Source organism: Mesoplodon densirostris, chromosome 14 (assembly GCF_025265405.1).
Source record: "Mesoplodon densirostris isolate mMesDen1 chromosome 14, mMesDen1 primary haplotype, whole genome shotgun sequence".
NCBI classification, from domain to species: Eukaryota; Metazoa; Chordata; class Mammalia; order Artiodactyla; family Ziphiidae; genus Mesoplodon; species Mesoplodon densirostris.
Window position 1 is genome coordinate 736,556 of NC_082674.1, and position 13,445 is coordinate 750,000.

The 13,445-nt window shown below is 37.6% G+C and overlaps 1 protein-coding gene across 3 annotated transcripts in view; it reads right to left on the reverse strand.

The window, feature by feature from the left end:
- Nucleotides 1-10,376: 10,376 nt before the first annotated feature.
- Nucleotides 10,377-13,445, reverse strand: part of SH3YL1 (SH3 and SYLF domain containing 1) — a 41,762-nt gene continuing 38,693 nt past the window's right edge. For all 3 annotated transcript variants that reach the window (XM_060117203.1, XM_060117202.1, XM_060117204.1), the window contains one exon: nt 10,377-10,679. In XM_060117203.1, coding sequence (XP_059973186.1) covers nt 10,489-10,679 — 191 coding nt within the window. In that variant the 3' untranslated portion in view covers nt 10,377-10,488. The remainder of the gene's footprint in view (nt 10,680-13,445) is intronic.

The window sequence follows — 13,445 nt, forward strand, 5'->3', positions numbered from 1 at the left end:
TGTTCTAATGGAGATTTTATGGTTTCTTGATTCTTTTCACATTATTGATTAGAATCTTCCCTGAGGAAGACCTGCCCTTCTTCCCCATTTACTTACTTATTCAATTATTTATATCAGTATCGACTCTGGGTGTTTGTTTTCTGGGTTATAATAGAAAGTTTTCATTATTTTTTTTTTTGCTCATATTATTCAAGCTCAGGTCACTGGGAGCTCTCCCCAGTACATACCTGGCCCTCCCCACATCCGCAGACCCTTTCTGAGCACTTCCTTACTTTCTGATCCCACAGATTTCCCAGGCTCATCTTGTATTTTCCCTGCCCCCAACCCCGGAATCAGCCAATTCTTCTATTGATATTTAGATGGTATTTTAATGGTGTTTCAAAGCCAGGATCTTGGGGGGGGGGGTGCTGGGTGAGTTCATGACAACCAGTGTGCCATGGCTCCTGGGCTCTCTCAGGGAACAGAGCTGGAAATGCACGGTGTGGACATTCTGTGTCCATTTATCTGTATGCATATTAAAGACCATGAGCTCATGGGGATGCCTCTGATTCTAATCCCAAACCAAGGGCTCATTCTCACCTTATTCCCTGCTGTACTTGTAACTTTTTTTCCTGAGGATGAGAAACAGGGTTTTCCTGTTTGTTCAGTCCTAGTGCTCACAGAGTTATGATTGCTACCCCACACCACTGAACATATTTACTGACTATAGTGTAGGACTAGTGCATAATTTTAAGTTTTTTTTTTCAGTCAAAATCCTGTTAAAGTTAGGTTAGCACTTTTCCTTCCTTCCCCTTCCAGTGACTCACCTGCAACACAGTTAGGTTCATTCTGTGGTTTCTCCTCTCATTTTATGTCACTTTCATGTTCTTTGATGCAGTTTAAAATGATGCTTTATTTACATGGTGATCTCCAAACACTGCTGTTAAATTTACTGGAAACTGCTGCCTGGAGGTGAATGTCAACATCATGGGACCTTAGATGTTCATTTGTGTTCTTGTACATAGAGAGGCATTTCCAAGAATACTATAACAGAGATTGGATTCCAGACAAGCACAAAACCTGTCCAACTCCAGATGATTCCAAGTCAGACATGCCCATCTTCTCCTGGTTGCGCCCCAGAAATGCCCGACACTCCCACATGCTTTTACCTGTGTGGTTTACTTCATCATCACCCATGCTGACGTTAGTCGCTTAATCACACTCTCACATTCCGAAGGACACTGCAGGATCAAACCAGGGAGAGAGTGTCAGGCTGGCCCATTTTTCTCAGGTCCCAAGAGGAGAAAACTGTCTTTTGAAAAGACAGATTTCCTTCCTTTCCTTTGCCTAAGATAGATATTGGGTTGACCAAAAGGTTCATTTGGGTTTTTCAGTAACATTTTGGCCAACCCAATATCTTGCTGCAGATAGACTGTGAATTAAGAGTATGGAAATTCTTAAACTGCCATGTTTGCTTTTTAAAACTATTCCTTTGCCACTTTTATTTATTCAACCCAGGGAATGGGCTATGCAGAGGGGAAGAAGATGCTGACTCTTGTGTTTATTGTAGTTGGATTATATTAGATTTGCCCTTTTACTCTAGTTTGTAAACACATTTATATACTGAACTGTCTCTTTACATATTTGTAATCCCTGCCAAATTTGCTTAATCTAAGAATGTGATAACCGAGAGCTTTATAGTGAAATCCAACACGCTAATGAAAATCTTGAGTAGAAATAAGGTCAGGAAGGGCAATTATTATTCCAATTTTCCATAACATTAACATTAGTTTGTAGTATTGCATTTCTCAGATTGTGTTTATTTTATGCCCCCCCCAATTTAACTTAAGTGAAATTAAATCAGTAATGTGTTTCATTGACTGTACATTGCATTGTTTGTTTTGTAGACTGGAGATCAAACATGGAACCTGACTTTCACAATTATCTATGTCATTCGTTTTTACAAATTCTCTCTAAACAATTCTACTGCAGTAACAGCATCTTTTTCGTGAAATTCTAGGTTTAAGAGGAAGAAGACATTTGCCACATTTCTTAAAAGTGGGTGCCTATATCTCCTGAGGTACTGTTCCTCAAACATCAGTAACTTATATAGAATTTCACAAGTTTTTTTTTTTTACCACATCAGAAAGCCATCTTCCCTGTTACTTAACACTTTTCAAAAGGAAATCTTGTATTGGCATCTTCAATGGAAAATTGGTATCATTTGACATAAATAAAAACAGGAAATATTTATATGTAAGCCTGAGTTCAAAAAAAAGATCACTTTTTTTTTTTTTTTTTTTTTTTGTGGTATGCGGGCCTCTCACTGTTGTGGCCTCCCCCGTTGCGGAGCGCAGGCTCCGGACGCACAGGCTCAGCGGCCACGGCTCACGGGCCCAGCCGCTCCGCGGCATATGGGATCCTCCCAGACCGGGGCACGAACCCGTATCCCCTGCATCGGCAGGCGGACTCTCAACCACTTGCGCCACCAGGGAGGCCCAGATCACTTTTTATAAATAAAAACAATTAAACATATCTTAATATAGCTATTGGGTTTTACAAAATGAAAACTTAGATATTTCCCAAGTGAGAAAAAATGGTGATTTATGAAGAGTTAGTAACAAATGTATTTTGAGTAGATGTCATTTACTCTAAGATAAAGGTAAGTTTTTATTTAAGAAAATCAATGTTTTATTTAAGAAAATCAATGTTAAACCATTCTCCAAATACTGACTCATGTGTTTGAAAAAAATCACAATTATTTTACCACTACTTCTCATTAATTTCTCATTAGTTTACAACGAAAATTAAGAAAGTAACCATTTTTTAAAATACTTTTGTTTCCAAAAGACTTCTAGAGCAATGGATTGTTCTTTTGCTGTGTTAAACTATTTCATAATGTCTTGAAAGAGGGCATAAAAGGTCTATTTTTTCACTTACTACTGCCACCTGGCTTGAGAAAATATTCGTGAAGCTCAAATTTGAAATGTTTTATATGACTTTCTTTAAAATTGAGATTGCAGTATCCTGCTCTTACCATAACTGACGATTTTTAACCGTCATGTTAAATCTTCAGCATAACTCATATTTGACCCATTAATGAGGGAAGCTCCCAAAAAGCAAAGGAAAACCGCCCACGCTTTTAGCCTTGAAGAGTCCTCCCCACCCTGCAGCTGGAATCAGCCCAAGGTTGGAAAACAGGAGGGGGAGGGGCTCCTTCCAACAGAGCCAGGTGTGAGGCTGTTTGTGCTGAAGCCTCATTCCTTTGGGGGCTCACCCAGCAGGTGGCAGGAGGAACCTACAGGAATGAGCCCCATGGAGGACCCGGGCTTAGCAGAATTTCGTTTTGAGGAGGTATTGTGAATACCAAACCTAGAGGAAACATCCCCGTCTGCGTCTAAGGAGCTGGTCCCATCACAAGTACACATTCTGGAGCAGAAGAGAATTGTTTCTTCCCCTTTTTTTTTTTTTTTTTTTTTTTTTGCGGTACGCGGGCCTCTCACTGCTGTGGCCCCTCCCGTTGCGGAGCACAGGCTCCGGACGCGCAGGCTCAGCAGCCATGGCTCACGGGCCCAGCTGCTCCACGGCATGTGGGATCTTCCCAGACCAGGGCACGAACCCGTGTCGCCTGCATCGGCAGGCGGACTCTCAACCACTGCGCCACCAGGGAAGCCCCTGTTTCTTCCCTTTTTGATATAGCTTATCTAAACTGCGAGTACAAGCGATTACTTGAAAAAGCTGGTTAAGCCAGTGTGTCAGACATTCTTCTGGTTGCAAAGAAGTGCTAATATTTATTGAGCTTTTCACGTATTGGGCACTGTTCTAAGTGCTTCATGTGACTGTCAGTGATAAGGCAACTAAGGCACAGAAAGAGTAAATAAGTTGTCTGAGGTCCCAGTCATGGAGGCTGGATCCAGAGCCTGCAGTCTTAACTGCTGGTCTCACTCTCCTGTTACAGAAGAATCTCATCCAGGACAGACTTTTTGCCAGCATCACTCGGGGAACATGGGCTCTGCCCACTAGATGAGCCCCATCTTCACAGGGATGACCGAAATCACCACTGTGTTTGCACGTGCATTTCTCCCCCACCCCAAAGTAGTCATCAATTAGCTCCTAGATGAGTTTAGTGGGAACTCTCAGTTGAACATTCTTCGAATACGTGTTAAATTAAAAACTAGACATTCATGACCTTTTGCATCTTCCTTATGCTGTGGGAAATAGCCATTTAAAGTGTTCCAAACATTTTTCCCTACCTCGGATCCGACTTATATTTGTCATAGAGCTCAAGAGTGTTGGCCCTCAGGGGTAGTGTGTGTGGATGAGGACCCCCCGCCACCCCCTCCCGAGGAAGAAGCCAGTGCTTCCAACCCTGCCCTGCTGCTGCTCTCCTTGGAGGTTTCCAGAGTTTTCACATCCATTAGCTCATTTAATCATCCCAAAAGCTTGTTACATGGCTATGATAAAAATTTACCAAGACTCAAATTCTATTATTGATCCAATTTCACATGGAATTGAACATTCTTTGAAAATCCATGCTTTTGTTCATGTGGCCTTCAGGAGCTCTTGCCTATGAGAAAGAAAAAAGTGGTATGTCTTCTCCCAGAATATCCTCAGCCTGTAACTTCTAATTTTCTTGAAAGGTTTAAATTAAATGCTATAATTATAGTGATGTTTGAATCTTGAAAACAAGGGCTAATACTGTCATATAAAAATAGAAATTATATTTTCCTCAGCTGTTACAATTTACTTATGAGTGGATTAAGTTATAAGATCAAATGGGTTGATTTCATGTTATTTTTAAATTAAGACTTTACTTTTTGAGCAGGTTTTGGGTTTACAGAAGAAAAGGAGCCCCTAGTATGGAGAATTCCCAAGTCCCCATCACCTCCACCCCCAGTTTTCCTTGTTTTTAACATCTTGCATTAATGTGGTACACTTGTTACAATTTTGTTTTATTGTAATGAATGGGCTGGATTTTCTTTGTAGTTCTGTAAAATTTATTTTAATTTATAAGCCATGAAATAAATTGTTATATCCATAGTAGAAAGCATTGCCCTGTTGATTTTTATCATTACTTTTAGGGCAAATCTGATTGCAGGGGAGGTTCTAGAATGATGGACTACCTTCTGCTGGTAAGTGCAAGGTTTTTCATTATGCAACGTAAGGATCACTTACTCAATTTTCAATTTAACTAAGAAAAAAAAATCTGTGCATGACTTTTGCATGGAAAACAGGATGCACCATAACACAGGTGTTCTGTGAAAACGGCCAGTACTGTCCCGGGAAGGATGAGCTAATACTGAACACGTATGAGGTGCCAAGCGCTTGGCTCTTTGCTCATGCAGGCCTCCTTGGAGCCCTGCCAAGCCAGTGTCTTCGGGAGTGAATTTCTAAGCTGTTAGAGCAGGTAACTGGCTGAGCACGATGTTTACCCACAAAACCATGCCAAGCACTGAGGGATCTGACCAAGGCCGATCTTTACATTTCAAGCTTTTGGGAAGAGGGACCATCTCATAAATTCTCTATGACAGATTTAAAACGTGCCCCATTCTGAGGCAGGGAGATCTGCCTTTCGGTGTCCAGTGCTCAGGGGTCAGCCGTCCTAACTGCCTGACAGCGGGCTGTGCTTTCAACGTTTTCCTGCCTGCTGTCTCTCTCTGGTCTGATTGAGTTGGCTACTCTGTCACACGTGTTTTCAGGAAACCCCGTAGCCTCATTTTACCTTTCCTAGAAGCAGTAAGGTAAAACCACATTGGGACACATCTTCACAAAGAAGAAGCCTGGTGATGTTGGAAACACTTGGGGGGCTAGTTGTTAAAATTTACTGCTGTCTTTTGTAAATGCAGCCCTGACAGCACAGGATGTTGACTCTCAAAGCCCAGGCCACTCAATGTGACCATAAATTAATGAGGTACTTAAATAGACAGGAAAATGAGAATACTGAAATTGAAGAGAGAGTGTACAGAAAATACTCTAGATGACAAAAGACAAAACTCAAAAGGTGTTTAGGCCTCTAGCTTTTTTTTTTTTTTTAGGTATTTTTAATTCTAATTGAACCTCTTAATAAAATTTCCTAATTGTAGGTAATATTGAAGAAATGTTCATGATGAACATCTTGGATGAGAAAAAAAAATTGTCTTTTTTACAAAAGCTGACTACTAATGAAGTCTTAAGTGTAAAACAAATATGATATATGAATAATGGTTGGAGGATTTTGTTTAATTCCATTAAATATAGACTGTTTCTGTAGACTCAGAAGAGTGTATTTTAAGTTCCAGTTCTTTTTAACAGTCCGTAACCCTTGGCAAACTGTTTAATTTTCTTGAGTCTTCTCTTTTTTTCCTCAATGGAGAAAGGGAAATTCATTCAGTAACAGAGCATTTTGCTGGGCACTGAAAATACAAAGTTGAATAAAACTTGGTCTTCTCCTCAAGGACCTTTGGTGAAACAGGAAGCATGTAAAAAAATGAGATGATGAGATATTTAAAGTAGGTAGATGCAAAACTAAGATATCCACAAAAATGATGAAGTGCCGAGACTTAACCTTAACAGGAAATATGCAAATATCATATGAGAACTTTAAAACACTTCTAAAAACAACATTAGACTTGGACATATAGAAAGACATCCATTATCCTTGCTTTGGACAAATGAACATCATAAGGATGACAATTTTCCTTACATTATATATATATAATTATTAATATAATTTAACACAATCCCACTGAAAAAATAGTAAGTCATTTTTCTGGAGATGGTTAAGTTGATTCTTAAGTTCACACATGAAAATAAACTAAAAGAACAGCCAGGAAAACCTGCAAAAAAAAAAAAAAAAGTGAGAAGAATTGCTTAACTTGCTACATTTAAAAAATACCATAAAGTCTTGTAATCCCATCAGTGTGGAAAAATGAGCAGACAAATCTTTCCTGTATTTTCAATTTTTTCAACTCACTATGCTTTAGAACTACCTTCAGTTCAACGATTCTCTTTTTGTTATGTCTAAATTACTGTTAAATCCACTTATTGTGTTCTTGGTTTATTCTATTTTTCAATTCCAATTTTTTTCATTTCTCTCCTGTATGTCAAGTTTCTGCTGAAATTCTCCACCCTGTCTTTTAATTCCTTGAATATATACATCATAATTTATGATAATGCCATTGCAAATGAGTGCATTCACAGTATAATTTTTATAAGTTTAAAAGTTTAAACTTTGTAAGCTTACAAGTATGCAAGACAATACCACATAGGGCTTAGGGACACATACATATGTAATAAAAGTGTAAAGAAATATATGGAATTAATAAACAGCTAATTCAGGATGATGATTACCTTTGAGTTAGAAAGGGAGGGAGATTGGGAAGAGTGTTTTATTTCTTGCTGGGTGATGATAATGTGAGTCTTCATTCTTTTTCCATGTCTTAAGAATTATGCTATAAAAAAGTCAACACATGTATGTATAAAATGTAAGTCTATAAGAACACAAAGCAGGATAAAAATCTGGAGCATAAGGATCATTTGGCTGCTGTGTGGAAGCAAGGAATCAAAACTGGAAGCTGTGACAGAAGTCTAGGGCTAGAGTTAAATTCAGAACACTCTACTGTTGTAATTGTGGTGGTGGTTAAATCACTTGTAAATCTAGTGTGAAGGTTAAATAACAAAGCATTAAAATAACTATAATTACAAGAACTTGTTGATGTACACACAAGTAAAAGAGATAAATTGTAACATTAATAACAAAATGGAGGGGGGAGAGTAAAAATGCAGAGCTTTAATACGTGTGCTAAGTTATCAACCTAAAACAGACTGTTATAAATATAAGATGTTTTATGTAATCCCTCATGGTAACCACAAAGCAAAAATCTACAGTAGATACACAAAAGATGAAGAGAAAGGAATCTAAGCATACCACTACAGAAAAGTATCAAATCACAAAGAATGAGTGCAATAGGGGAATATAGGAACAAAGGAATCACAGAACAACCAGAAAACAATGAACAAAGTGGCAATAGTAAGTCTGTACCTACCAATTATTACTTTAAGTGTAAATAGACTAAATTCTCTAATCAAAAGACATAGACTGGCTGAATGGATTAAAAATAAAAAGACTCGGGCCTCCCTGGTGGCGCAGTGGTTGAGAGTCCGCCTGCCGATGCAGGGGATACGGGTTCGTGCCCCGGTCTGGGAGGATCCCATATGCCACGGAGAGGCTGGGCCCGTGAGCCATGGCCGCTGAGCCTGCGCATCCGGAGCCTGTGCTCCGCAACGGGAGAGGCCACAACAGTGAGAGGCCCGCGTACAGCAAAAAAATAAAAAAATAAAAAAAAATAAAAATAAAAAAAATAAAAATAAAAAGACTCAACTATATGCTGCCTACAAGAGACTCACTTCAGCTTTAAGGACACATGCAGACTGAAAGTGAAGGGATGGAAAACGATATTCCACATGAATGGAAACCAAAAGAAAGCAGAGGTAGCTATACTTATATCAGAAAAAATAAACTTTAAGCCAAATACTGTCATAAGAACAAAGAATGTCATTATATACTGATAAAGTGGTCAATTCAACAAGAGGCAATGACATTTGTAATTATTTATCTGCCCAACATAGGAGCACCTAAATATATAAAGCAAATATTAATAGACCTAAAAGCAGAAATAGACAGCAATATAATAATAGTGGGGTACTTTGATACCCCACTTTCACCAATAGATAGATCGTCCAGACAGAAAATCAATAAAGAAACATTGTCTTTAAATAACGTTAGACCAATATCAGCAGAATACACATTCTTCTCAAGTCCACATGGAACATTCTCCAGGATAGAGCCTATGTTAGGCGCAAAACAGGTCTTTATAAATTTAATGTTGAAATCACATCAAGCATCTTTTCTGACCACAGTGATATGAAACTAGAAATCTACTATAAGAAGAAAACTGGAAAATTCACAAATATGTGGATATTAAACAACATGCTCATATATGTCCAGCCCACAGATAACATCATACTCAATGGTGAAAATGTGAAAACTTTCCCTCCAAGATCAGGATGTCCACTGTCACCACTTCTATTCAGCATAGTACTGGAAGCCCTAGCCAGAGCAATTAGGCAAGAAAAAGAAATGAAAAGCATACAAATTGGAAAGGTAGAAGTAAGGTTATCTCTGTTTGCAGATGGCATGTTATTATATGTAGAAAATCCTAAGTGTCCATCAATGGATGAATGGACTAAGAAAATGTGGTGTATATAAATAAAAGCAGAAAATCCTGGAATTTGCAACAATATGGATGGAACTTGAGGGTATTATGCTAAGTGAAATAAGTCAGTCAGAGAAAGACAAATAGTGTATGATCTCATATGGGAAGCTAAAAAAGCTAAACTCCTAGAAACAGAGAGTTGATTGGTGATTACCAGGGGTCAGGAGGTGGGGGAAATTAAGAGATGTTGGTCAAATAATACAAACTTCCAGTTTCTAAGAGGAATATGTTCTGGGGATCTAGTGTACAGCATGGTGACTATGGTTGATGATATTGCATCATACAATTGAATTTTGCTGAGAGAGTAGAACTTAAGTGTTCTCACACCCACAAAAAAGTAAATATGTGAGACGATGGATGTGTTAATTAACTAAGTGGGGATCCTTTCACAATGCATATGTATTTCAAAGCATCATGTTGTACCCTTTAAATATTTTACAACTTTATTTGTCAATTATATATTAATAAAGCTGAAAAAAAGAGGTCAGTAGCATAGTCATGGAGGTGGGTTTTAACATCCAGACCAACCACAGACCTCTGGTTACTTTTCAAAAAGAAAATAAGAAAAACAAAATCAAGACGTTAACTTAGCATTTTAAAAACATTTATTTAGGGACAATGGAACCATATCAACATAACTTTATTTTACTGCTACCCATGAACAAGCGTAACCTCATAAAGAAAGAAAGTTAACAGATGTCATCATTTTTTAATGCATAGTGGTTGAATTTCTTTGTCATAGTGTGTTTCTTACATATAATTTTTGAAGGTATAGAGATAATTTTTAAGGATTAATATTCTAGTTAATACCTACAACTCTAAGTATTGCTTAATACACTATTTAAGCCAATGTATTCTTTTCTAGTCACTTTGCAAATATATAAATTGGTATTCATGCCCCTATCCTTAAGATTCTCCAGATAAAATAAAGTCATCATATACCTAGCCAAATCAAATGTTTAGTGATGTTTGAAAATGAACACAAAAGAAATGTGACCATATAAATTGGAGGATATTAAACTATTAAATAGTATATGTGATAAAAATCAGTGGAAAGTATTTAAAGATATGTAACTATAGATAGATAGATAGATAGATAGATAGATAAACAAAATCTTTTACATACTGGATAAGTTTACGGAATAAACAGAAGTGTTTTTAAACTTATACTAAACATTGTTTAACTGAATAGTAAATCCTGCCAGTGTAGTAATATTTTTTTTTGTAATCCTCAAAGAAGAAAATAATATAAACTTTAATTCATGGTAACATAGTTGGCTGGAAAAATGCCAGTTTGACCTCGAAGATTTCCTTCCCACCAATCAAAATGTGAATCTGTTTTTGATATAACTGTGATTCTGTCTCCAGCTTGAAAATTCAAATCTCCTGGCTGTTGTCCTTCAAAAGAATATAGTGCTGTCACTTCTATAGATTGGTTCAAATTGCCTAAAAGAAGAAAAAAGTATTTATTCACATTTTTATGAGAAAAACTGGATGTGTAGGTAAGATATAAATTAACAACTCAGGGCTTGGTATTCTGATGTTGGAGGCCAGCAGAACTCACAGCACATGGTCTGTGTGATTTTCATCACTTTATTAAACTTACGCTTTTCTTCTTTGTAAAGAGCAAATATTTGGTAATAACATTTCCTAAATCCACACAAGTCAAACTGCATATTGCTATGTACTTAAATATGTGTTTGGCAAATATTTGTGGTTATAATTGTTAAAATTTTGACTAAACTATAAGATAATATTATTGTTTTTCCAATTTCAATAGAATAGTCATGGTAGCTTCAATGAATTATAGCTATTAGATAAAAGTTGATATTTATGCACTTGATTGTATCATAAAAGATTCAACTTAAAAATCGTGCTCTGTGGTCATTGATAATGAGGATTACAGCTCGGATGCATTTGCTGTTTCATCAGTAGACACTTCTTTTCCCCAGGCTTTTATGGCTGTTTTCATTTCTGTACTTACTTGCTCCTTTCTCTCAAAAGAGAGATGAAATTCAAATTAGCACATCAAGAAGCATGTCGACATATATTTAACCAGAACTTCAACCCATATTGGGAAAAAAAAATACCTTGAGAATTGAGTGGGTAACATGAGTAAAAGACATTAAATATTACAAACTGTATAGCATCATAAGAAATATAAAGAAACATACTTTCTGGGTACTCAGCTACATGGAATTTGGTATTTCTATGTTTCATATAATTTTGTGCAATTAGATGCTTGTTAAATGCATCTTAGTACAGATGTACTGAAAATATAAATAACCAAATTCTAAATCCAGTTACTTATTTGAGCCTATAATACTATAATAAGAAAAAATAAAGTGACCTTGGCCTATTAGTAAGAAATGAAAATAGTCAACACTCTAGTTAAACTACATTTACTGAAGCATTGAATGTGTATCTCACACAAGATGGTGCTACAGTTCTTTCAATAAAGCATGTGCCATGTAGTTGAGTTCTCCTAAAGAAATAACTTTAATAATAACGAGTATAATTATATCAGCAATATTACTGGTACAATTTTTTTCTATAAAACAGAAAAGTTCTGTATATTTTTATATTTTATACTGTATTTACTTTTAACCTGTTAATTTTAAGAAATAAGATTAAAAGTGTGTCATTAAAAGAATAAAATTTTGATATAGTCTGGATAAAATCAAAACCAGTTAAATGACTACTAACACATATGAGTGAACAGTCATTACTATGTACTTTGAAAAGTAGCTATAATACTACATTGAGATGGGACGTGCAGAAATGCCATGCCTCATTGTGATTAGATCAGAAGAATGTAAGTTAATGTTAAAGAAAAAAATCATTCTGAAAGCTATTTTCCTCTATCAATAATTACATTTATAACCTCCATATATAAAGCTCAATCTCAATTAACTGAACTTAATTAATGAAAACCCTCGAGTAACTCCTCCTCCCCCTCTTGTCTCCCAGACATTTCGGATAATAGAAAGAAGCACATAAAAAAAGAGTGCTTGGGCCTCCCTGGTGGCGCAAGTGGTTGAGAGTCCGCCTGCCGATGCAGGGGATACGGGTTCGTGCCCCGGTCTGGGAGGATCCCATATGCCGCGGAGCGGCTGGGCCCGTGAGCCATGGCCGCTGAGCCTGCGCGTCCGGAGCCTGCGTGTCCGGAGCCTGTGCTCCGCGACGGGGGAGGCCACAACAGTGAGAGGCCCGCATACCGCAAAAAAAAAAAAAAAAAAAAAAAAAAAAAAAAAAAAAAAAAAAAAAAAAAGAGTGCTTGTGAATATCAGAGAATGTTCTGGAAGCCATAGCCATCTTAGCTGCCATACGTGTACACATTTTGTACACAAAATCAAAGATGCATAGGAATGGTGATCACCATGATAACAGGTGTCATTCAGTGTGGCTATGATAAGAGCAGCTCCTGTTCCCTGAGCCGGGCACTGTGATGAGCACCCTCGTTCCTCACTCCCTAGGAGGCAGCTCCCTCATCCCCACTTCACAGAATATGAACCTGAGACTTGCAGATGTTAAGTGATTTGCCCAAGGGGGTGAGATTTGAATCTCGGAAGTCTTTCTTCAGACAATCTTAATCACTATTGAGATTATACCCCAGGGTCCTCAGCAACCATATGAGTCTTAAATTGCATTCAACAGACTGAACTTAGATTCATCAGTGCATTTTGCTTTTGTTAGGCAGATTTTCAAGGAGAACTAGTATATTTTCCTGCGTCACTGAGTTATCCAGACTGTACAAATAATAAGAATATCCGATGCTGAGGACCCCTGGTAATCACTGATAACTGAATTTGTTTTTAGCAGTTTTAGAAATATATTTTATGATGAATAAATTAGAGGAAGAAAGATATTAGACCTAAAGAAAAGACAGAGGGGGTCACAGACTTGGTTCGATCCCTGCCTCTGAATTGCGGTTTCCAAATAAGATAATGGGAAAGATGGGTATAAGGGCAAAGCAGATGGTACTGAGTTGCAGCAGAGGACAAGGCGGTGCTGCTGGGTTTGAGGAGGCCAACAGTCAACGTTCCTCTTCCCACTCGAGTTTCGAACAGAGGTGAGGCAGAGAGGGAGGTGTCATGGCTGGTAGAGCTAGTGAAGAATGTGGCTAAGAGAGGCAGACAGAGGAGTGCCAAACTCCTCACCCAACTCACCAGTCAGGCAAATCCCTCTACCTCCTGGGAAGAGTGTAGGACA